This window comes from Haematobia irritans, chromosome 1, assembly GCF_050003625.1.
Source record: "Haematobia irritans isolate KBUSLIRL chromosome 1, ASM5000362v1, whole genome shotgun sequence".
NCBI classification, from domain to species: domain Eukaryota; kingdom Metazoa; phylum Arthropoda; class Insecta; order Diptera; family Muscidae; genus Haematobia; species Haematobia irritans.
Genome location: NC_134397.1, coordinates 159,058,042 through 159,085,500, shown reverse-complemented (window position 1 = coordinate 159,085,500; position 27,459 = coordinate 159,058,042). Strand labels below are relative to the sequence as shown.

General features: G+C 34.0%; 1 protein-coding gene across 4 annotated transcripts in view; it reads left to right on the top strand.

Annotated features, from left to right (window-relative positions):
* Positions 1-4,512: 4,512 nt before the first annotated feature.
* Positions 4,513-27,459, top strand: part of CanA1 (Calcineurin A1) — a 53,735-nt gene continuing 30,788 nt past the window's right edge. For 2 of the 4 annotated variants that reach the window (XM_075292050.1, XM_075292047.1), the window contains exons 1-2: positions 4,513-4,657; positions 5,695-5,978. In XM_075292050.1, the coding sequence (XP_075148165.1) occupies positions 5,867-5,978 (112 nt within the window). In that variant the 5' untranslated portion in view covers positions 4,513-4,657; positions 5,695-5,866. Of the gene's footprint in view, positions 4,658-5,576; positions 5,979-27,459 lie in introns of all 4 variants that reach the window. The other 2 variants (XM_075292049.1, XM_075292048.1) reach the window with 2 other exon arrangements.

The window sequence follows — 27,459 nt, the reverse complement described above, 5'->3', positions numbered from 1 at the left end:
AACGAAGAGATGAGATCAATATTATTGATTGCCGACCGGAATCTCCAACTTTTAGGGTCGCGAATTCAATAATAGTTTCGACAGAACACCAAAAGGTTTCTCTAATTTCCGGTCATTTCAAGTGGCTTCGCCATAATGTGAAATAGCGTTTTACTGTCTAAAAAAGAAGGTCCCTTATTATGGAATACATAGGGCAGCACTCTGTGATAAGGGAAAAGTTCATAATGGACTGAATAGTCGAAATGCCACCAGTATACCTTAGCTAACCTACGAAGATAAGAGAAAAGTTCGGTAAATCGATTAATCGTATCGAAACAACTAAACCCATCTGCATTGACTTCTGAAGATATCAGGAGGCAAATTATGCGTCTGCACTGAAAAAAGTATTGCCGTGTGGTCAAAGATTTCATGTCCTTAAAATACGAATGTAAATTTTGCTTAGCATAGAAGACGCTTTTCTCTAATATAAAGTTTTTTTCCTTGTCCAAAAGTCAATAAACTTTTGAATGAAGTTGTAATGTGCTTATAATTAAGTGATTTTACTTAAACATGGGTATCATAATATGAAAGAAAAAATGGTTAGGCTAAGGTCAACTTGACTTTAATAATTCACAGAAATTCTTTAAATTTAATGAAATTGTCTTTAAATTTGTTGTATTTTTGCATCTTGACTACAAAGTATAGGACATGATTTTATTTTACAGACTTTTTTTACTTGAAACATAGCATAATTTCTACTGGAAGTCGAGTCTTAATTTGCAAAATAAAGTTGCCATTAACTTGTTTTTAAAGGACATTGATAGCATATGAAGAAAAAAAGATGAAAAAGCGCAAAATTAAAATTTACTTCGTAGAAGCAAGTACACAAAACCCAAATTTAAAAGAGAAATTTGTATTAAAAGTATTCTTACTTATATTCTCCGCTTCTTTGGCTCGGAATCAATACTAAAATTTTTAAAGAAAAGACAAAACCTTTGGAACCGGGCATGCTTTTTTTCAGTGTGATTGGAGACAACCGGGATAAGAGAATTAGGATTGCATTGAAGACAGTCTAATCCAGTCCAGACAGTCATCCAATCCCCCTGACATCTGATACGACTTCTCAGAGAGACCAGATTGGTACGGTTCCAGCAGATATAAAAACAGTACATATGTCATCATTTTGGTTATACAGCCTCTGTAACTCACACACTCACCCTAATTAAATTAATTACTTTTTTGTTTTGCAATTTTTTTTCTAATTTTGTTGCCTTTGGGAATATGGAAGGTGTTATTTTTATACCTTCCACCATAGGATGGGGGTATATTAACTTTGTCATTCCGTTTGTAACACATCGAAACATTGCTCTAAGACCCCATAAAGTATATATATTCTGGGTCGTGGTGAAATTCTGAGTCGATCTGAGCATGTCCGTCCGTCCGTCTGTTGAAATCACGCTAACTTCCGAACGAAACAAGCTATCGACTTGAAACTTGGCACAAGTAGTTGTTATTGATGTAGGTCGGATAGTACTGCAAATGGGCCATATCGGTCCACTTTTACGTATAACCCCTATTTAAACGGGAGTAACAAAGGCGAAATTTACAAAAAAAAATCTGAGTCAACTTTCCACCATTTATGGTCCACATGGGTCAGTGCAAGTAACTCAGGGATTTGGACTTTCTCATGATGCCGAAATGTTAGACCCATATATAATATTGTGCCCAATTTTTTATACCCTCCACCATAGGATGGCGGTATATTAACTTTGTCATTCCGTTTGTAACACATCGAAACATTGCTCTAAGACCCCATAAAGTATATATATTCTGGGTCGTGGTGAAATTCTGAGTCGATCTGAGCATGTCCGTCCGTCCGTCTGTTGAAATCACGCTAACTTCCGAACGAAACAAGCTATCGACTTGAAACTTGGCACAAGTAGTTGTTATTGATGTAGGTCCACTTTTACGTATAGCCACCATATAAACGGACCCCCAAATTTGGCTTGCGATCGCTCTAAGAGAAGCAAATTTCATCCGATCCGGCTGAAATTTGCTACATGGTGTTAATATATGGGTTCTTGGTCCACATCGGTCCATAATTATATATAGCCCCCATATAAACCGATCCCCCGATTTGGCTTGCGGAGCCTCTAAGAGAAGCAAATTTCATCCGATCCGGCTGAAATTTGGTACATGGTATTGGTATATGTTTTCTAATGAACATGCAAAAATTGGTCCACATCGGTCCACAATTATATATAACCCTCATGTAAACCGATCCCCCGATTTGGCTTGCGGAGCCTCTAAGAAACGAAAATTTCATCCGATCCGGCTGAAATTTGGTACATGGTGTTGGTATATGTTCTCTAATGACCATGAAAAAATTGGTCCATATCGGTCCATAATTATATATAGCCCCCATATAAATCGATTCCCAGATTTGTCCTCCGGAGCCTCTTGGAGGAGCAAAATTCATCCGATCCGGTTGAAATTTGGAACATGGTGTTAGAATGTCGTCTCTAACAAACACGCAAGAATTGGTCCATATCGGTCCATAATTATATATAGCCCCCATATAAACCGTTCCCCAGATTTGATCTCCGGAGCCTCTTGGAGGAACAAAATTCATCCGATCCGGTTGAAATTTGCAACGTGGTGTTAGTATAAGGCCGCTAATATCCATGCCAAAATTGGTCCATATCGGTCTATAGTTATATATAGCCGATCCCCAATCACACAAAAATTGGTCCATATCGGTTCATATTCACGGTTGCCACTCGAGCCAAAAATAATCTACCAAAATTTTATTTTTATGGAAAACATTGTCAAAATGTTATTTCTATAGAAAATTTTGTGCAAATTTTATTTCTATAGAAAATTTTGTGCAAATTTTATTTCTATAGAAAATTTTGTAAAAATTTTATTTCTATAGAAAATTTTGTGCAAATTTTATTTCTATAGAAAATTTTTATTTCTATAGAAAATTTTGTACAAATTTTTTTTCTATAGATTTTTTTTTTTCAAATTTTATTTCTATAGAAAATTTTTTCCAAATTTTACTTCTATAGAAAATGTCAAAATTTTATTTCTATAGAAACTATAAACTTAATTAAACTTAAACTTAATATATACTACGTATGGACTACCTTTTATTTAGAAGACGATGTTAGGAAGTTTTAAGATACCATGCCATTGGCAAGTGTTACCGCAACCCAAGTAATTCGATTGTGGATGACAGCCTTCAGTAGAAGTTTCTACGCAATCCAAGGTGGAGGGTACATATGCTTCGGCCTGGCCGAACTTACGGCCGTATATACTTGTTTACTCTTAAGAGGGAGCCACCGTGGTGCAATGGTTAGGCGGGCATGCGCCTTGCATACACAAGGTCGTGGGTTCGATTCCTGCTCCGACCGAACACCAAAAAGTTTTTCAGCGGTGGATTATCCCACCTCAGTAATGCTGGTGACATTTCTGAGGGTTTCAAAACTTCTCTAAGTGGTTTCACTGCAATGTGGAACGCCGTTCGGACTCGGCTATAAAAAAAGGAGGTCCCTTGTCATTGAGCTTAACATGGAATCTGGCAGCACTCAGTGATAAGAGAGAAGTTCACCAATGTGGTATCACAATGGACTGAATAGTCTAAGTGAGCCTGATACATCGGGCTGCCACCTAACCTACGGGGAGAGCGAGTTAAAGCAAATAGTCAGAAAGTTGCAGAACATACAAGGAAATGGTGTCCTAATATATTTTACAATATCTCTATACACTAAAAACAATATGGTACACAGAAAAAAATGGCATAGTTAAACTAATGCTAAATTTAACAATAAGTCGATAGAGTTCTTAATTAAGGTGTTTTGACGTATTTGGCTTTTTTTCTTGCAAAAATAAAAATTTTGTACAAAAATGTTATTTTGCGAAACAGTTTTGAATTTTTTGAAAGAATTCAAAAAATTGCAAGAAAAGATTTCGCTATACCCATTTTTCAATATCAAGAACACAAAACTTCATTTTTTGCGTTTTAAATGCACTCTTAAAACAATTCATATATTCTTTGGCTCGGAATCAATCGTAGAAAAAAGAGATCTTTTGAAGTGTGCAAGCTTTTGTTCCAGTGTATGTTCAGATCTTTCTGTAGAAAGGTGTTGAATGATGATCGTCAACAAATGATCAATGGCAAATGAGAAATTATATTCAATAAAATCAATCAATATTTTTCGATCAAAACTAAATTATTTCATAATTACAATGTAATTAACACTGTTTATCTTATAGACTAATAAATTGAGACAAAAAATCTCAAAAGAACGAGATAAATAATTATTCTCTCTTCATTTGTTCTTTCAATTTGACTCATTCCATCTTTCTCTCTCTCTCGTTCTCAGTTTCTTGGGGAGCGAAATGGATTGTCTATTACATTTTCAAATGAAAATAACAAAAACAAAAGAAAAAAAATCATACAAATCTTTTGACTGAATACAATTCAAGGGCAATGAAAAATTCAACATTTGTTGGCACATCGATTGTTTAGAGTGTGGTGCCTTCTCAATATTTCTTCTCAGTTTCGCGAATCGGTCTTTGAAGTACACTCACCAAAGACGCACCAAGCAATTTTTTTTGTCGTTTTGAAATAATCCACACACGGATCGTTGTGGGGATGCGTGCGTATTAAAAAGTATTGGAAAGATTTTCAAAAAAAAAATAGATTTTTTACTAAATAATTGTTAAAAAGTGTTTGAAAAAAAATAGTGAAAAATAAAGTGCGGGAAATTGTGCAAATATAAACAACAATCACAACAAGATAATAATAAATAAAAATTGTATAGCCCCCTTTAAGATTACAACAATGTCGGTTTGAATTTATAAAAGAAATAATAAAGACATCAAATAAATTCGGGGGCACAAAAAAAATGTTAAAAAAAAATTATTCGTGTTAAACACATAAAAATTATATTCGTTTAATTTTCTTTCTTTTTTTTTATAAGTTCAAGTTCAATATCAGAAATTTAAAAATATTTTCTAACCAAAAAAAATAAAAAAAAAAATTTGTCACACATTTTGTCCGGTGACAATTTCTTTTTAGTGGGTGTGCAATGTGAAGGAGAACATTTACACATTCACACAAAAAAAAATCCAAAAATTTTCGGTTACATTAAAGAGAAAATTTTTATATTTTTTTCTTAGTTCTTTCACCGAGGTTTTGAGTGACAGAAATTGTCAATTATTTGAAAAGGATATAAAATTTGTTTTTTTTTCGAGGAAAATCAAGACAAGTGACAAATTATTAACTGACGAGAAAATCATTGTGACAACAGCATTTCTTTGTCTAAATTTCCTGTATGTTTGTGTTTTTGTTTGTTGAGTGTGCCAAGTTAATTAATTGTCATGAATAAAATTTAAGAAAAATTATATATATCAACTAGATATTAAAATGAATTTAACAAAGTGTATTTTTAATGAACTAAAATAATATTCAGAAAAGTTCTCATGTCCAAGTGTATTTGCAAAAGTGATTCGGAAAACGAAAAATAATTTCAAAAAATTATACAAATACAAAATCAATTAAATATATATTATACATGTGTCTTCTTCAGCCAAATTCAATATACATATTAAGATTAGAAAATTAAAGCAGATTTTTTGTTTTCGAATAAAAAAACCATATTTATAGCAAAAAAAAAAAATAAATGTTCTCTATTTATAAAAATCTAGAAATTTGAATATAAAAAACACACACAAAACACGGACAACAAATAATATCCTGAAACAACACATAATTCAAAATAAAAATTAGCAAAGTGTTTATTTTTTTTTTCTCGTGTGATATTTGCTAAAGGCAATAAAATATTTCAAAAATTAAAAATATTTTCAAATTTTTGTGAAAATGTCTTCGACAACTACAACAGCAACAGCATCATCCTCATCGACAGATCCCACCACCGGAAACAAACCAACCAAGTGTAAATACACAAAGACCAAGGAGCGTATGATAGAGGGTAAACAAATATTTTTGATCAAGTTTATTTAAACAAATTCGATTCAATGAATTCGTTACACATACAAATACACATACTCCTCCCATCATGCAACACCTCATCAATAATTAATTAGCCAAAAATTAATGGGCCAACCTTTCTTTTGTTTAGTACTAATTCATTATAGAAGTAGAAAAAACAAAATTCTATTTTCTACGTTTTACATTTTCTCTTTATTGCCCTTCAACTATTGGGCTTTCATTGAGGATGGGTTATTGCCATTATCATTGCCAAAGAATTTGTCTACACCTATTCCCACCCACGAGCAATCCTTATTTCATCTTAATAACCATGAAAAATGATCTTGTTGAGAGAATCAATAGAAAACATTTTAGTTTTACTGAAACGCATCCATTGGGAATGAAAACAAATCAACAAGTGTTCGATTACTAGAATTTATGGACGATCACTGTAAATGAAAGGTTTTTTTAGAGATATATACAAATCCCTCATAAATAAGTAAAACATTATGTGAAACGCCTATAGATGCTCTTAAAGGCATACTGTGTGGATTAGGTTACGTTACCCAACAATAAAATGTTGCCAAAAAAAAGCAATATCCTTTTAGGATCCGGAATTGGCGAAAAATTACCCCAGAAGTAATGGATTTTACACGGGCTTTTTATACAGCGGAAGTTCTTCAGATGTGATGCTATTATTCGGATTTCCTTTAAAAAAAACTGCGAAAAACTTTAAAAATATATCAGTCATACAATAGCAGGTGAAGTGCGCCCATGAGTGCTAAAGGGTGATACGGTCAAAATTTGGTCAAGGGAAAACGCGTGTAAATCGGTGAAATCGTTTATTTAAAAAATCAAATTAAATTTCTTTTTCAAGTTCAATTAGTATAAAATTCAGGAAAAATATTCAGTTAGGCTTTCGCTTTTCCAAATCCGAATTGCCGGGCCTCACGCTTGACACCTGCCATCAGATTTTGTACAGCCACCTTGTCCACCTTCTTCGCCGCAGAAAGCCAGTTTGCCTTGAACTGCTGCTCGTCCTTAGCAGTTTTTTTGGTCTTCTTTAGGTTCCGCTTGACAATAGCCCAGTATTTCTCAATTGGGCCGAGCTCTGGCGTGTTGGGAGGGTTCATGTCCTTGGGAACCACCTGCACGTTGTTGGCAGCGTACCACTCCATGGCCTTTTTACCGTAATGGCAAGATGCCAAATCCGGCCAAAACAGTACGGAACAACCGTGTTTCTTCAGGAAAGGCAGCAGACGTTTATTCAAACACTCTTTCACGTAAATTGATTGGTTGACAGTCCCGGAAGCTATAAAAATGCTGCTTTTCAAGCCACAGGTACAGATGGCTTGCCAAACCAGATATTTCTTTGCGAACTTTGACAGTTTTATGTGCTTGAAAATATCTGCTACCTTTCCCCTTCCTTTTGCCGTATAAAACTCCTGTCCCGGAAGCTGCTTGTAGTCGGCTTTGACGTAGTCGTCCATTACCACGCAGTCAAACTTCGTCAGCATCGTCGTGTACAGCCTCCAGGATCGCGCTTTGGCCGTCGTATTTTATTTATCATAACGATTTGGAGTCACTACCTTCTTGTAAGTCGATAGTCCGGCTCGTTTTTTGGCTCGATGCACGATTGTAGACGATACACCCAGCTTATTTGCGGCATCTCGGAGATAGAGGTTAGGGTTTCGCTTGAAACTACTGGCAACTCTCTTTGTCGTCTCAGCGGCTTCCGGATTTCGATTTCCCCCCGATCCAGACTTCCTGGCTGTCGACAAACGTTCCCCAAACAATAATTACATTTGTAACGGTTGATTTGGCAACTTTTAGCGATTTTGCCAGCTTTACGTGCGAGTAGCTCGGATTTTCGCGATGCGCGAGCAAAATTTTGATACGCTGCTCTTCTTGCTTGGACGGCATTTTGACAACTGAAGTGAATTCCAAAATCAAAATAGGAGCAACATTCTACACACACACACCTTCAAATTGAGGGGTGTTCAGGTTTTTTAAATGCAAAATTGAAAGAAATACGTCAAAAGTTTATATTGACCAAATTTTGACCGTATCACCCTTTATCTAATTGTAGGTTTGGCTCAATAACAAAGCACCTGCTTTTTATTTCCAACCCAGCAAAAAAAATTGGAATACTTCCAAAGGCACAACTTTAAAAGCACTTCCAGAAGATGCACTCACAATGATGTGCTTTATTTTAACTACCCAGGAAGTTCTTTTAATTCAATTTTTTATAACTTGGTTTTTTCATATTTTAATGGGCAATTTTTACATCTTTGTTTCAAATACCCAGCAAAAAAAGCGTAGCCAAAAAAGTAGTGAAACTGTTCTTTTTGGATCCGGAAGTGGTGCCAAATTGACGCAGAAGCGATGAATTTAACATGGGCTTGTCATAGGACGGATGTTCACCATTTCAACAGACGCTGCAGTGAATTTGCACCACTTCTTAAGGTGTGAGGTGAATTCAGTATTTTGGATGTGAATTAAGAGTTTTTCTGATATTTTGACAAATTAATAGTTGTTAAATTTTTTTATGATTTTTAATGCATTATAACACTTGTCTGGAACGTTTGTCATCAAATATTTTCATAAATTCGTAATTTTTCTAGAAAGGTTTTAACATTATTTTTTTTGGGTAAATTTAAATAATTTGTACAATTTTTTAATTCTTAATATGTTTTTAGCCTATTTGAAACAAATAAAAATAAATTTCCAATTTAAAATATGAAAAAAGCGAATTATAAAAAAATTGACTCAAATAAACTTCTTGTGCCGTTAAAATAAAGAACATCTTTGGGAGAGCATTTTTGGAAGTTCTTTTAAAGTTGTGCCTTGAGAAGAACTTCCAAATTTTTTTTGCTGGGTAGGTTAAAAACAGAGTAAGAATTCATTAAATGCTACAAATCATTTAAATTTTTTCGAAAAAAAAAATCCTAAGTCCAATCTGAAAAAATTGTGCATTTTTAAAAATATTTGAGGTCAAGCGTTAGAATCCCTTAAAAATTATAAAAAATTATAAAAATGATTTATTTGACAAAATATCACAGAATTTTTTTAATTTACATCCAAAACATTGAACTCGGAAGTGATGCAAATTCACTGCAACGGCTGTTGAAATGGAGGACTTCCGTCCTATGACAAGCCCATGTTAAATTCATCGCTTCTGCGTCAATTTTGCACCACTTCCGGATCCAAAAAGAACATTTTCCTTACTTTTTTGGCGACGCTTTTTTCTGGGAAGTTCTCTTAGAAAGGGTTTTACGTCGCATCCTGGTATCCCCCATCAATTTTTTTCTACTTCCGGTGCAGTTCTTTTCGACAAGTTCACAAACATTTCTTTTAAAGGGCATCTCGGGTTTCACTATCCGTAACAATCCTGGGACAAGTCTTAGAAAGTACGGAATTAAAAGTAATAAAAAAGTAAAAAATAATGAAACAAATCATCCCCGCTGGGATTGGAACTTGTGCCGTTTGACTTTTTCACTTCTATGGAAGTTCTTGTTTTTGCAAATTACGATATTTTTTAATTGCTTTGATTTTTACTGAAAAAAACTATATTTAACAAAAAAATATACCGAAAAAAAAAAACAAAATAAAAACGATTTATAACATAACAGGTTGGCAGATAAGTCCCCGGTCTAACAGAGAAAAACATATTTTTTTGTCAAAATTCGTTTTTATTATTCAACATAGTTCCCTTCAAGAGCAATACAACGATTATAACGACCTTCCAATTTGTTGATACCATTTTGGTTGTGTCCTTCGGTTTTGCCTCAAAATAGGCCTCAGTTTCGGCGATCACCTTTTCATTGCAGCCAAAATTTTTCCCTGCGAGCATTCTTTTGAGGTCTGAGAACAAGAAAAAGTCGCTGGGGGCCAGATATAAAGAATACGGTGGGTGGGGAAGCAATTCGAAGCCCAATTCATGAATTTTTGCCATCGTTCTCAATGACTTGTGGCACGGTGCGTTGTCTTGGTGGAACATCACTTTTTTCTTCTTCATATGGGGCCGTTTTGCCGCGATTTCGAGCTTCAAATGCTCCAATAACGCCATATAATAGTCACTGTTGATGGTTTTTCCCTTCTCAAGATAATCGATAAAAATTATTCCATGCGGATCCCAAAAAAACGGAGGCCATTACTTTGCCAGCGAACTTTTGAGTCTTTCCACGCTTCGGAGACGGTTGACCGGTCGCTGTCCACTCAGCCGACAGTCGATTGGACTCAGAAGTGTAGTGATGGAGCCATGTTTCATCCATTGTCACATATCGACGGAAAAACTCGGGTGTATTACAAGTTAACAGCTGCAAACACCGCTCAGAATCATCAATACGTTGTTGTTTTTGGTCAAATGTGAGCTCGCGCGGCACCCATTTTGCACAGAGCTTCCGCATATCCAAATATTGATGAATGATATGACCAACACGTTCCTTTGATATCTTTAAGGCCTCTGATATCTCGATCAACTTCATTTTACGGTCATTCAAAATCATTTTGTGGATTTTTTTGATGTTTTCGTCGCAACCATCTCTTTCGGACGTCCACTGCGTTCACCGTCCTTCGTGCTCATTTCACGACGCTTGAATTTTGCATACCAATCAATTATTGTTGATTTCCCTGGGGCAGAGTCCGGAAGCTCCTTATCAAGCCACGTTTTTGCTTCCACCGTATTTTTTCCCTTCAGAAAACAGTATTTTATCAAAACACGAAATTCCTTTTTTCCATTTTTTTCACAATAACAAAAGTTGCTTCACAAAAGACGCTCTATCTCACAAACTAACACGAATCATTTGAAGGTTGGTACTATATAAAAATAATATGCATTTAATACTAGCGACGCCATCTATGTGTCAGACCGGGGACTTATCAGCCAACCTGTTAACAAAAATATATATTTTTTTTAAATTTCATTCATCTCAGGAAGTAGTTAGAATGTCATGCCGTGGTGTCATATTAGGTTCATGTCACAATCATTTGAATAGACGTTTTGATGCATCGTGTTCAATGGCGTTTGTGGGTGAGTGTGCTAAGGCGTTCTGTTATGGTGCGAATAGACCCAGGTTCAATCCCGGTGGAAGCGAAGAAGTTTTTCAATTTGTAAAACTTAGATAATAAGAAAATAAAAGTGCAACAAAAAATACTGATAAAAATAAAATGTGAATTTGCATTTTAAAAATATGAAAAAGCGAGTTATAAAAACATTGACTCAAATTAACTTCCTGTATAGTCAAATGAAGAACATCTTCGGGAGGACATTTTTGGAAGTGCTTTTAAAGTTGTGCCTTTAGGAGAACTTCCAAATTTTTTTGCTGGGATATTCTACAGAACTTTGAAAAAAAAAAACAGTTACTTTTTAAAAATTGGAAACATTTTATTTTTTGAGTCGAAATCTAACAACAAATTTATTTAACAAAACGAGTCAAAAAAGTAAAAAAAAAAAATGAAACGTTAATAAACTTTAACCCAGGGGACCAATTGTGGAGGCCCGTTAGTAGGGTTCCGGTCCACTTAGGGTCTCAAAATTTGGTCTCTATTTAGTTAATATCTCGGCTCTAATCATACAAATTTCAAAGAGTAATCGATAACCGTTCCCAAATGACGGACATTTTGTTATTTGTGTTATCCCACCCCTCTATGCAATAAGATATTTTTGATCCCTTTGTACTAGAAGTACATGAAGGAGTGGTCCGATCGGTACCAAGCTTCAAATTTTTCTTAGTTCTGACCATCAACAAGTCCCTTCAAAGTTTCGCTTTTCTATGACACATCCTTCCGTTTTTGTCCGACAGCGTTTAACTAGGAATGGGACAAAATACCGCAGAGCCTCTTTCATGCAGAGTGTGATGGCTTTGTTTGGTGATGGAAGCCAAAATTCGTACCAAAGATAGCCACGTCCAACAAATCTGAACAGATTCGAAAATTTTTTATGTTTTCTATGAGAAATGGATCATCCCCAGGACCGATACAGAACTAATCCCCGGTGTGCATAGACTAGGTCCAGTTCTGATCAAAACATATGGAAGAGGCCGGTCACTTCGACATAGATTTTGTCATTGACGGGATAAATGTACACTTTTGGCAAATTACCCCAATTTCCTGTAGGTTTATTTCCGACATTTTTTTAATGGGTACCACAGAAATTCTGTCAATTTTAAATAAATTTTTTATTATTTATGTTAATTTTTCACAAACGAATGTAATTGTTAGCAACGAATTTTTGTTCATTATTCTTAGCCATTAAAATAGCATTTATCACGTATAAACTAAGCGGTTAATTATTTTCATTAAAATCACCTAAATTGAATTTATTAAACAATTAAAACAACATTAAAATAAATTTATCTTGTAAAATATCGTACAATTAAACTTTTCATTTTATTAAAAGTCTCAAGTTGTTTTTATTATCTGTAATAATCATACGCTCCCCTGGCTGCATTAGCATTGTACCATTGGACGAATGAGTGATATTTTTCAACACATCACAAAATTTTATATGACAAAGAGATATTAATCTTAAGTAATTGTAGTTTAAAGACGATTTAATTTATAATCTATTTGTCTTAGCCACGGTACTGATGATTAATTGGTATACAAAGCAAATTGTGCTTCACCGACACACAATGAACATTTTATGTTTCTATTCCGCCTGGGTGAATGCTCACTAAATACCCCCGCCAAGCCAACCAAAAAAAAAAAACATAAAATAAAAATAAATTTTTAAAAATAAATATAAATAGCTACAATAAGTAGTCATAAGATTTTGGCAAATAAAATAAAACGGCAACTGGTGGTTGGTTTGGAAATGCTGAAAAAGTTGACAAGAATTTCTTTTAAACCATCTGTTAATAAATATATGGTCAGAGTACAAAAACAACGATCGGCGTAAAATATATCTGCTATTAATATCCATTTAGACCCACTTTAAATATGGCAACGGACTCAAACTCCCCTTTTAAGTCATTTCATCATCCGTCCGTCTATTTTCAAAGTATTGACCGTCCGACTTTAACTCGCTGTTGTTTTCAAAATATTGGCCACAACTTTCATCCGATTTTCCTGAAGTTTATTGAAAAGAATATTTGGAATTTTTGCTCAATTGAGAAATTTATGGCCTTTAACAGATGCAGTTTTTGTGATTAATATCAAAGCATTCTTAATTATTCTTAATTAATATTTTGCTTCCCTAGAAATACTCTGTTCGGTTTTCGCGTTGAAACTCCATACAAAACCAAAAAATGCGAAAAACTAGCAAAATTGTTTCCATTTGTGGTACCTAATTTTTTTCGACGTTTATAGCATGGCGCCAATTGCAATGTGAATTAAGAAATAATTTATTTATTAAAACTATTTGTGTGGGTTTATAACGCAAACAAGGATCATATTTTTGTTCCGAAAATATACAAAGGATCAAAGGAGTAGCAGATCAATTGCCCAAAGAAAAATAAAATGTTAATTTTATAATAGCAAGCAGCAACCACCAATTTAATTCAATATCGCTCCCTGTTAGCTAAATAAACACAGCTTTCTATGTGCGAAATAATGGTTTCTATAAAAAAAAATTGCAAGAACATAAAGGGTGATACGGTCAAAATTTGGTCAATATAAACTTGACGTATTTCTTCCAATTTTGCATTTAAAAAACCTGAACACACCTCATTTTGAAGGTGTGTGTAGAATGTTGCTCCTATTTTGATTTTGGAATTCACTCTTCAGTTGTCAAAATGCCGTCCAAGCAAGCAGAGCAGCGTATCAAAGTTTTGCTCGCGCATCGCAAAAATCCGAGTTACTCGCACGCAAAGCTGGCAAAATCGCTAAAAGTTGCCAAATCAACCGTTACAAATGTAATTAAAGTGTTTGGGGAACGTCTGTCGACAGCCAGGAAGTCTGGATCGGGGGGAAATCGAAAACCGGAAGCCGCTGAGACGACAAAGAGAGTTGCCGGTAGTTTCAAGCGAAACCCTAACCTCTCTCTCCGAGATGCCGCAAATAAGCTGGGTGTATCGTCTACAATCGTGCATCGAGCCAAAAAACGGGCCGGACTATCGACTTACAAGAATGTAGTGACTCCAAATCGCGATGATAAATAAAATACGACGACCAAAGCGCGATCCCGGAGGCTTTACACGACGATGCTGACGAAGTTTGACTGCGTGGTAATGGATGACGAAACCTACGTCAAAGCCGACTACAAGCAGCTTCCGGGACAGGAGTTTTATACGGCAAAAGGAAGGGAAAAGGTAGCAGATATTTTCAAGCACATAAAACTGTCAAAGTTCGCAAAGAAATATCTGGTTTGGCAAGCCATCTGTACCTGTGGCTTGAAAAGCAGCATTTTCATAGCTTCCGGGACTGTCAACCAAGAAATTTACGTGAAAGAGTGTTTGAATAAACGTCTGCTGCCTTTCCTGAAGAAACACGGTTGTTCCGTACTGTTTTGGCCGGATTTGGCATCTTACCATTACGGTAAAAAGGCCATGGAGTGGTACGCCGCCAACAACGTGCAGGTGGTTCCCAAGGACAAGAACCCTCCCAACACGCCAGAGCTCCGCCCAATTGAGAAATACTGGGCTATTGTCAAGCGGAACATAAAGAAGACCAAAAAACTGCTAAGGACGAGCAGCAGTTCAAGGCAAACTGGCTTTCTGCGGCGAAGAAGGTGGACAAGGTGGCTGAACAAAATCTGATGGCAGGTGTCAAGCGTGAGGCCCGACAATTCGGATTTGGAAAAGCGAAAGCCTAACTGAATATTTTTCCTGAATTTTATCCTAATTGAACTTGAAAAAGAAATTTAATTTGATTTTTAAAATAAACGATTTCACCGATTTACACGCGTTTTCCCTTGACCAAATTTTGACCGTATCACCCTTTAGTACTGGCCTTTAGATGAAATTCGTAACTTTATGTTGTTTGAGAATAACGGATAATATCTATCCATTTTTATACTCGACACATTTCCGTATATAAGGTCCACCTTACACTCAAAAAAGTGAACCCTCTATTTAACTAAAGCCAATTTAACTTGTTTTTAGTTCATGGAAATATTATGTTTTTATAAAGTTTCCTTTACTCTAATAATTTTTTGCGTACTTAGGTTAAGTGCACTAAAAATCGTGGAAAAATTATACACAAATAAAGCATTATGATTTACTAAGGTTAGGTTAGGTTAGGTTAGGTTAGGTGGCAGCCCGATGTATCAGGCTCACTTAGACTATTCAGTCCATTGTGATACCACATTGGTGAACTTCTCTCTTATCACTGAGTGCTGCCCGATTCCATGTTAAGCTCAATGACAAGGGACCTCCTTTTTATAGCCGAGTCCGAACGGCGTTTCACATTACAGTGAAACCACTTGGAGAAGCTTTGAAACCCTCAGAAATGTCACCAGCATTACTGAGGTGGGATAATCCACCGCTGAAAAACTTTTTGGTGTTCGGTCGAAGCAGGAATCGAACCCACGACCTTGTGTATGCAAGGCGGGCATGCTAACCATTACACCACGGTGGCAGCCCGATGTATCAGGCTCACTTAGACTATTCAGTCCATTGTGATACCACATTGGTGAACTTCTCTCTTATCACTGAGTGCTGCCCGATTCCATGTTAAGCTCAATCACAAGGGACATACTACAAAGGCGCCCATCTTGAACTTCGTATGGAACTAAAGACATTCTTGCAGTTTTTAACTCCAATTGTTTCCTTCAGACTACAAAATGTTCTTTTACGAGCGAAAGAAAAATAATTCTATGTAATAAATATTCTTGAATTTTTCGAAAAATATTTACTTATTTTTGTGATAAGGGCGTGATTTCTACGTTTGTAGTACTGTTTAGTTAAAATTTTCTAAAAATAATCTAAATTTTCTAAAATTAACCAAAATGTTTCTTCCTGGTGGGTTCACTGTTTTTTCGGTGTACTACAGACGCTCACTACATGTAGAAGACTCAACATTCTTTCGATTTTCCAGATATTTGTAATACGAGCTTAGCTGCTAAAATCAAAAATGAATCAGTAAAAGCAAAATACAATTATATAGTTTTGTTTAATTATTTCTTATTTCGGCTTGATGTCTTAAGAAAAATCCTTTTACGAGTTTTAATTATAAAATATATTTTTTTCAATATTTCGACTAACGTCGCACAGAGGGGCAAAATCGCAAAAAATTGAGATTAATTTAAAAATGAGTTTTTTTGGCTAATTGGACAGGCTAATTGGACAAAAACTATAAGCCCAATACCCCAAATCGAGAAATCGGTTTATATGGGGACTATATCAAAACTTTGACCGATATAGCCCATCTTCGAACTTGACCTGCCTGCAACCAAAAAACGAATCTGTGCCAAATTTCAGGACGATAGCGCAATTATTGAAGGCTGTAGCGTGATTACAACAGACAGACAGACGGACATGCTTATATCGTCTTAGAATTTCTCACTGATCAAGAATATATATACTTTATATAGTCGGAAGTCGATATTTCGATGTGTTATACACGGAATGACAAACTTATTATACCCCCATCACCATTCTATGGTGCTGGGTATAATAAACTCATTACTAAGTGAAAATTGTATTAATTTTTTTCCCCAAAAAACATCCGACTGAGCCAGAACTTTTTTTAAAGGGGGCGTGGCGCCGCCCTATTCCACCTTGGATGTACTTCATACTGTACGATCAACATATATACCAAATCTCATATTCATACCTCAGATAGTTCATGAGATATATCCGTTCCAAGTTTAAATGGGCGGTGCCACGCCCAATCATAACCAAGTATAGCCAAGGACTATTAGCAGGCCAACAGTAGTTATGATTGGGAGGTGCCACGCTCAATCATAACCAAGTATACCCAAGGACTATTACCATATCAACAGTACAATATTGGGAAAGTTTCATGACAATCAGTCCATTACTATGGCCGCTAGAGCTATTTTTAATAGTGGGAGTGGCACCGCCCACTTTTCCAAAAGATGTCTAGCGTATGTCACTCAGTGATAACGTAGCATTGAAATAGTGAAAAATTTTTTAAATCGGATAAGTAGTTTAATTAATCTCCATTTTTGCGATTTTGACCCACTGTGCGTCGTCTGTTTTCGACGGTGAATTAAAATTTTAACACATAAACAAAAAGAAGAAAAAGAAAGTTTTCGTCCGTTCCTAAAGAAAGTTAATAAATAAATACATTAAAACAAAAGGTCTATTAAATTAAATGTATATATTTTTGACAGATTCTATTATAACTTGAAAAGTACTAATTCAAAAAGTTTATTTTCTTTAAAAAAAAAAAAACTAATTTAAATGAGCGGAAGGTTATTATAGAAGTTGATAAGAGCAACGATTTTCTTCCATTTTTCATAATTTTTGAGCCAGAAATACATACAAGTTGTATCAGAACTATTTTGTATGATCGTTTTGAAGTCATTCACAAATTGATCATCTTGATTTGCATGCACACACATCATTGTTTATGGTACCCCTTTCCCCGCAGTGAACTTTGTTTGGTTTCAAATAATAATTCTAACAATAAATGACAACTTCTTTGGTCTAAAATATCGTTTCCCAGAAACATATTTAGAAATTTGACAGTTCTCGTCGGATAATATTTAAGGTATGAAGACTAAAAAAAAATTGAGGAGAGGAATAGCACCCCAGTACCCCCCTAGCTACGCCAATGGAGTGAACAGTATTTTGGCTCTCTTTCTTTCTCGTACATGCTATTGCGTTTCACATTTTATTTCATTTTTATTGAAAAGTATCTTCCTTCAAAAGGCTAGTACTATGTTCGGTTTTCGCGCCAAAACCAACCTGTCTCAGAGGCCAATTGTTTTTAATCAATTAATTAATTTATAACCATAGGATGGTGGTTTGTAACACATGGAAATATTGGTCATAGACCACATAAAGTATATATATTCTGGGCAGAGATGGTCTGTATCAAACTTTTTTAGGTTTGCGACTGTCGCAAAGTTGTTAACGTCGTAAACGTCACATACGTGTCGTAAATGTAGAAAAAGTAACAAAAGTCGCAAACCCAAAATACTTTAGTCGCGTCAGCTAGGCAGCAAATTCGACGATATCCAAGACGATGATATGTGCGATAGGGAAATGTGGGGTTTTAGGCAATAGGGAAAATGTGGGGTTTTTATCCCCACATTTTCCCTATTGCCTTTTGCACGAGTACAGGGTAACCGTGGATTTTCTCGTCCTTTCTTAGCTTCAAGTTCAGTCTCCTGTCCAATATAACCCCAACGTATTTTGCACACTCACCAACGAGAATTTTGATACCTCCTAAGAAAATAGGCTTGACCGTGGGAAAACTTTCTCAAAATTCTGCAGAAACTCACAGCGAATGCTGTCAAACCCAAACCCAATAACATACAACCCCAAGGTATTTTGCACACTCACCAACGGGAATTTCGAAAATAGATAATAGGCTTGACCGTGGGAAAACTTCCACAAATTTCTGCAGAAACTCACAGCGAATGCTGTCAAACTAAATTAAAAAATGTTCAGGATTTCTTCTATTCAAAATTAGGTTTTCTACAGTAGGTTTACGACTTTTGCGACATACGTATTATACCGTCGCAAATGTCACAGTTTGTGACAGGCCAACCCTGATTCTGGGTCGTGGTGAAATTATGAGTCGATCTAAGCATGTCCGTCCGTCCGTCCGTCTATTGAAATTACGCTATCTTCCGAACGAAACAAGCTATCGACTTGAAACTTCGCACAAGTAGTTGTTATTGATGTAGGTCGGACGCTATTGCGAATTGGCCATATTGGACCACTTTTACCTATAGCCCCATAAAAACCAACCACCAGATTTGGCTTGCGGAGCCTCTTAGAGAAGCAAATTACATTCGATCCGGTTGAAATTTGGTACGTGGTGTTAGTATATGGTCTCCAACAACCGTGCAAAAATTGATCCATATCGGTCCATAACTATATATAGCCCCCATATAAAACAATCCCCAGATTTGGCTTGCGGAGCTTCTAAAAGAAGTAAATTTCATCCGTTCCGGTTGAAATTTGGTACGTGGTGTTAGTATACTGTCCCTAACAACCATGCAAGAATTGGTCCACTTAGGTCCATAATTATATATGGCCCTCATATAAACCGATCCCCAGATTGACCTCCGGAGCATCTTGAAGGAGCAAAATTCATCCGATCCGGTTGAAATATGGTTTTAAACAATCAGGAAAAAATTTGTTCATATCGGCCCATAATTTTATATGCCCCCATGTAAACTGATCCCCAGATTTGAACTCCGGAGCCTCTTGGAGGAGCAAAATTCATCCGATCCGGTTGAAATTTAGTACGTGGTGTTAGTATATGGTCTCTAAAAACTATGAAAAAATTGGTCCATATCGATTCATAAACATGGTTGCCGCCCGAGTCAAAAATAATCTACCAAAATTTTATTTCTATAGAAAATGTTGTCAAAATTTTATTTCTATAGAAAATTCATTTTATTTCTATAGAAAACATTTTCAAAATTTTATTTCTATAGAAAATTTTGTCAAACTGAATTATATACCTATTTAGCCGATCACCAATAACACAAAAATTGGTCCATATCGGTTCATAATCATGTTTGCCGCTCGAACCAAAAATAATCTACCAAAATTTTAGTCCCGTAGTAATTATCTAAATATTTTATATACACATACACAAATTAAATTTTAGAATGCGCAAAATATTAAGGACAAATTTCTTTAAAATAATGAATTTTAATTAAAATAAAGTTTTTAATCTTAGCTTCAATTTTTTTTTTCATTATATATAGGACACAAATTTTGTAAATTTGAGTCACATGTCGTTGAACTAAGACAAATCTTTCTTAAGTTAAATATATACATTTTTTATTGAAAGATATCGTCATCAAATTGACTGATATATTTGAATCTTTAGATTTAAAATAAATACGCTTCAAATATAGGATTTGCATCTTTGGTTTAAAGTTTTTTTTTTTTTTGGAATTAAGAAATCATTTTTTACCTATTATAATTTAGATTTTTAAACTGGCATTTGTTTGTACGTGAGTAGATTTATTAATATACAGCGAAAGGAGAATGAAAATTTGATAAACGAGATCCGGTGAAAATTAAGACTTTGATGTTGTCAATAAGTCAAATTGGGAGATGGAGCTATATCGGAGTTATACCAGAATATGGACTGGTACTCCCAGCAAATGACACATTTATATGTGGTCCCATACCATTATGAAGTTAAATCGAGAATATGGACTGAGATACGCCATACATTGCAGATCTATTTGTGTTCTATACAATACAGCGAATCGGGTTAAAATTTTTGTGTTTATGAGGGCATATGGGGAAATCGGTCTATGTGGGGGCTATGCCAAAACATGGGCCAGTATCAACTATATTCAACACATCTCTGGTTGCAGCTAAATTAAATAAAAAAATACTCAAGAAATCAAATTGGGGGATATATTTATATGGGGGCTAGCGTGATTACAATAGACAAACGGGCAGACAGATACTTTTAGATAGTCTTATGTAAAAATTTAACCCAGATCCAGAATGAAATATACTTTTTATGGTCGAATATGGTCAAATCGAGCAAAAGTGGATTTTGAAATCCTGGTTTTTTACACACATTTGTTTTTGTCGTTTAATTAAAAAACTAGCGCCAAACAATATAGGTTGAATTGAAATCATGTCAGTTACTCTGTATGTGGGTCATTTCAAAATTTGAGACGATTTGCATGATCAATGCCATTTATCATTGTGACAATTGGAAACAAGTATATACGGCCAGGTCGAATCTTATGTATCCTCCATCATGGATTGCGTAGAAAATTCTACTAAAGACTGTCATCCACAATCGAATTACTTGGGTTGCGATAACACTTTTCGATGGCAAGGTATCAAAAAACTCTTAACACCGTCTTCTAAATTGTAAGTTAGCCCATACGGGGTATATATTAAACAAAAAAGTCAGATTAAATACAGATTTTACAAAATTTTCTATAGAAATAAAATTTTGACAAAATTTTCTATAGAAATAAAATTTTGACAAATTTTTCTATAGAAATAAAATTTTGACAAAATTTTTTTATAGAAATAAAATTTTGACAATATTTTCTATAGAAATAAAATTAATATTTTCCCACTTAAGTTGTCTCCACAATTTTTAAATCACCCCCCATATATTATTAGATTGCCTTATTCAAATTCTATTTTTTAGTTAAATGACGTTCATAGCTAGTGTAAAATAATTAACATCTGCTTGTATTCCCAAAATGTATGCACATAATAGGCTTCATCATGTGATGTGCATATCTTCTGCACTCATATTGCTAATGATATCTGTCATTAGGATAGAACAGAATAGTTTGTAACCGCAATCATTTTCGAAACACTTTGCTTGGTAAAATACTTATTCTGCCATACTATCACACATTCCCAACTCAAACAGACATAAATTTTTAGCAAATGATGCCAAAATTTATTTAAATGCATTACGGTAGTTTTACTTCCCGGAATTGATTTAAGAATTCCTTCTATACGTAAAACATAATTGACAACACTAAAAAAAGTGAAGCATCTATTTTACTAATGCCAATTTAACTTTATTTTAGATCATGGATTTATAATGTTTGGAGAAGGTTTCCCTTAACCCTTATCCTGTACTTAAAAAAAATACCGCATATTGTATTAGTGGATCAAATTTGTCCAATATAATTTTATAATTTTGACCCACTTATACAGAATGCGGAACTTTTTTTATAGGACTCAGCTAAACAGAGCTTTAAACTCAACTAGTGCTTTGAATAAAATTCTAGGAAAGTCTAAAGTCGGGCGGGGCCGACTATATTATACCCTGCACCACTTTGTAGATCTAAATTTTCGATACCATATCACATCCGTCAAATGTGTTGGGGCTATATATAAAGGTTTGTCCCAAATACATACATTTAAATATCACTCGATCTGGACAGAATTTGATAGATTTCTACAAAATCTATAGACTCAAAATTTAAGTCGGCTAATGCACTAGGGTGAAACACAATGTTAGTAAAAAACAATATGGGAAACATTTAAATCTGAAGCAATTTTAAGGAAACTTCGCAAAAGTTTATTTATGATTTATCGCTCGATATATATGTATTAGAAGTGTAGGAAAATTAGAGTAATTTTTACAACTTTTCGACAAAGCAGTGGCAATTTAACAAGGAAAATGTTGGTATTTTGACCATTTTTGTCGAAATCAGAAAAACATATATATGGGTGCTATATCTAAATTCAACCAAATTTGGCACGCATAGCTACACGGATGAAAAAGACCGTTTTTCATATGTTTGGCTATAAACATTATATGTTTGGAACACATATTTTTAAACACAATATTTTTGAGTGCAAGCATATAATGTTCATAAACTAGCATAACATGTTTGGGACATATATGTTAATATGTTAGAACATATTATGTTTGGGACATAAAATGTTTGTAAATATAATATGCTTGGATGTAAACATATATTAATTTAGAAATAGCCTATAAACATATATGTGTTTAGTAGCTTGGAGCGCTATTTAACAGGGAGCGATATTGAATTAAGTTGGTGGTTGTTGCTTGTTATTACAAAATTAACATTTTATTTTTCCTTGGGTAATTGATCAGCTACTTCTTTGATCCTTACAAACTGTGTGGTCCGCTGTTCGAATCCCCGTCCGGCAAAAGGTAAAATTAAAATAAAAAAAAATCATACAATTGAATAATTTCTTCTACAATGTTTGTATTACAGAAAAAGGTGCTAAGAACTAAAAAATCTCGTGGAAGTGAGAAAGATGTGGGGGAATATACAATTGGGCAGAAACAAAATTTTGATCATTCAGGTCGAAAACCTATGTTGTTAGCACCTATATTACCTGTTTATTTTCACAATTCATTATGATTGTAAATATATAAATAAATAAATAAAATTTTGAGCACAATATTGTTTGGGAGAATTCACATAATACACATATTGTTTTTTGGAAGACAACATTATTGAATTTGGATGCAAAAATACAAAATGTTTGGAACTTAGACTACCCAAACATATATTGTTTAGACCAATATGCTTTCAAACATATTATATATGGGAAGAGATCAAACATATAAATGTTTGGGCAATACCCAAAAATGTATATGCTTGAAGCAAAATATGTTTGGGAGTATATGTTACAGAAGCGATTTTTTGTGAGCGTGTACAATGCTAATTCTACTCCCTGTGCAAAATTTCAACTAAATCGGAGTAAAAAATTGGCCTCTGTGGTCATATGAGTGTAAATCGGGCGAAAGTTATATATGGGAGCTATATCTAAATCTGAACCGATTTCAACCAAATTTAGTAGACAGTTGGAATGTTAATTCTAATTCCTGTACAAAATTTTAAGTAAATCGGAGTAAAAAAATTGGCCACTGTGGTCATATGAGTGTAAATCGGGCGAACGATATATATAGTAGCTATCTAAATCTGAACCGATTTCAATAAAATTTGGCACACTTGACTACACTACTAACTGTACTCCTAGTGCGAAATTTCAAGCAAATTAGGGTAAAACTCTGGCTTCTGGGACCATATAAGTCCATATCGGGCGAAAGATATATATGGGAGCTATATCTAAATCTGAATCGATTTCAATAAAATTTGGCACACTTTACTATGATACTAATAGTTCTCCTTGTGCAAAATTTCAAGCATATCAGGGTAAAACTCTGGCTTCTGGGCCAATATAAGATCTTATCGGGCGAAAGATATATATGGGAGCTATATCTAAATCTGAACCGATTTCATCCAAAATCAATAGGGTTCTATTCTGACCCAAAGCAGAAACTTGTGCCAAATTTGAAGTTGATTGGACTAAAACTGCGACCTAGACTTTGATCATAAAAATGTGTTCACAGACAGACGGACGGACGGACATGGCTATATCGACTCAGGAGCCCACACTGAGCATTTTTGCCAAAGACACTATGACTCTATCTCGTCTCCTTCTGGGTGTTGCAAACATATGCACTAACTTATAATACCCTGTTCCACAGTGTGGCGCAGGGTATAAAAATAAAAGTTAACAAGTTTTAAGTCGAAAATAATGATACAAAAAAATATACTCATATAAATTAGTTCGGGCAATTTTGACCCACTAGTATAGGATAAGGGTTAATCTAATAATTTTTTGCGTATGTTAGTTAAATGATCTAAAGAACGGGAAGAAATTATACACAAATGAGGCATAGAGATATACTAAATCGTACTTCTCACAAAATAGTTCATTATTTCAATAAATTTGTAAATTTTTAATACAAACTTCGTATCACACTAAAGACATTCTTGCAATTTTGAACTCCAACTGTTTCCTTCAGACTACAAAATTTTATTTAATAAGTGAAAAAAATAATTATGTCTAATAAATTTTCTTGAATTTGGCGAAAAATATTTAGTTATTTTGTGACATCGGCGTGATGTTAGCGTTTGTAATACTCTAAATTTTTAAAAATTAACCAAAATTTTTCTTCCTCCACCATAGGATGGGTGCTATAGAAAATTTTAGTTTTATAGAAAAATTTGTCAAAATTTTATTTCTATAGAAAATTTTGTCAAAATTTTATTTCTATTGAAAATTTTGTCAACATTTTATTTTGTCGTGAGGTCAAAGATTTCATGTCTTTAAAATACGAATACAAATTTTGCTTAGCATAGAAGACGCATTTCTCTAAAATGAAGTTATTTTCCTTGTCCAAAAGTCGATAAACTTTTCAATGAAGTCGTATTGTCCTTATAATTAAGTGATTTGACTTAAAAATGGGTATCTTAACATGAAAGAAAAAATGTATAGGCTAAGGTCAACTTTACTTTAATAATTCAGAAAAATTCTTTAAATTTAATGAAATTGTCTTTAAATTTGTTGTATTTTTGCATCTAGACTACAAAGAAAAAAATCGTTCAAATGTAGGACATGTTTTTCAAAACTTTATTTTAAAGAAGTTTTTTACTTCAAACATAGCATAATTTCTACTGAAAGTCGAGTCCTAATTTGGAAAATAAAGTTGCCGTTAACTCGTTTTTAAAGGACTTCTATAGCATATGAAGAAAAAAAGCTGAGAAAGCGAAAAATTAAAATTTGCTTCCTAGAAGCAAGTACACAAAACCTAAATTTAAAAGAGAATTGTGTCTTAAAAGTATCCTTACTTGTATTCTCCGCTTCTTTGGCTCGGAATCAATACCAAATTTTTTAAAGTAAAGACAAAATCTTTGGAACCGAGTATGCTTTTTTTTTCAGTGTGGATTAATTTACAATTGAGAAGACGGTGTTAAGAAGTTTTAAGATACCTTGCCGTCGGCAAGTGTTACCGCAACCCAAATAATTCGATTGTGGATGACAGTCTTTAGTACAAGTTTCTATGCAATCCATGGTGGAGGGTACATAAGATTCGGCCTGGCCGAATGTGAATTTTGCTTAGCATAGAAGGCGCATTTCTCTGATATAAAGTTTTTCCTTGTCCAAAAGTTGATCAACTTTTCAATCAAGTCGTTTTTTACTTAGAGTTAAGTGATTCAACTTACAAATGGGTATATTTACATGAAAGAAAATTTTGTTTGACTAAGGTCGTCTTGGCTGTAGTAATTTTGAAAAATTCTTCAAAATTAATTAAGTTTTCCTTAAATTTGTTGACATTTTGTACCTTGACATTTTTGCAATGTAAAAAAGCATTCAAAAATAGGCAATGTCTTTCAACACTTTATTTTATAGACAATTTTAAAACATAGAATAGTTTTTACTTGAAGTCAAGTCTCCATTTGAAAGAATCGGATAAGCTTTTCTTCAGTGTGCAAGAAAAATTATATCCATAATCACCCCCTCGACATAAAACATATGCCGTATACATTTTGAGTAAATTACTTGCGACTCCTACACTCAAAGTTTACTTGGATCCAAAGATTTTGACCTTCTCTTAAGGTTTTTGGTATTGATTCCGAGCCACAGATACGGCTTCTTTAAAATAAATATAATAAATATATATATAATAAAATAAATATAATAAATTTTTAGCGACCTATCTGGCCTTAAATCTAGGACCAATAAAATTAAAATTAGGATTCAGATCTCATTTATCGAATTTTTATTTTATTTTCGCGGTATATTAATAAAGCTATTAACGTACAAACAAATACCAGTTTAAAAATCCAAATTATACCGGATACCTCAAAGTAAAAATGTTTTCTTAATTCCAAAAAAACCAAAAGATACTAAATCCTCAAAATAAGTCTTTGCCTATATTTGAAGCTTTTTTATCTTAAATCTGAAGATTCAATATTTCAGTTAATCTAAGGAAAATTTCTTTAAAAAAATTCAAAAAATGCGACTTTAACGGAGGGTCGCACATTGACAAAATTTGTGTCCTAAATTTAATGAAAAAATTCTTTGAAGCAAAGATTATAAACTTTATTTTAATTAAAATTTCATTATATTAAAGAAATGTGTCCTTAATATTTTGTAAATTTCGCATCCTAAAATTTAGGTTGCGTAATCTTTAAAATAAACTCATTTATTAACGACCTATCTGGCTTTATATCTAGGATCAATCAAATTAAAGTTAGGATAGATCTGTATCCTAATTTTATCAAATTATCAAATTTTTTATCAAATTTTCATTCTCTTTACCTGGTATATTTATAAAGCTATTCACATACAAAAACTGTCAGTTTAAAAATCTAAAATATAACGGATACTTCAAACTAAAAAGTATGTTCTAAATTTATTTTGGCTTATATATAAATCGTTTATATCTTAAATCTAAAGACACATCAGTTGATTTAAGGAAGATTTTTTAAAATCAAAAATTGGTGTCTTCACTTTAAGGGAAATTTGCCTTAGTTCAAAGACATAGGACTTTAAGAGAGATACCCAAACTTCGAAAACTTGTGTCAAAAATTTATTGTCATACACGCAAAAAATAATTCTTTCCTCCCAAAAGAAATTTTAGACAAACAAAAATCGTTTCTCGTTTGCTTTTCGCTGTAACGAAGTTTATTTGGAAGAAAAGTATATACTTTTTGTGATAAACGTTTATTCATTTCCAGGAAAAATAAAGTCTAACACAAAAAAACAATCTTTTGCATTTTCTCTCACATCTTCCTCTCTTCCTCGAGGTTTTTTAGTTCTTAGCGCCTTTTTCTGTAATATAAACAATGTAGAAGAAATTATTCGATTTTATGATTTTTAAAATTTTACCTTTCGCCCGGAGGGCGAAACCGCGGACCATGCAATTTGTAAGCCCACAAACTATCCACTGGGCTACATACACCACGTACCGAATTTCAACCGATTCGGATGAATTTTGCTCTTCCAGGAGGCTCCGGAGGTCAAATCTGGCTATCGGTTTATATGGGGGCTATATATAATTATGGACCGATATGGACCAATTTTTATATGGTTGTTAGAGACCATATACTG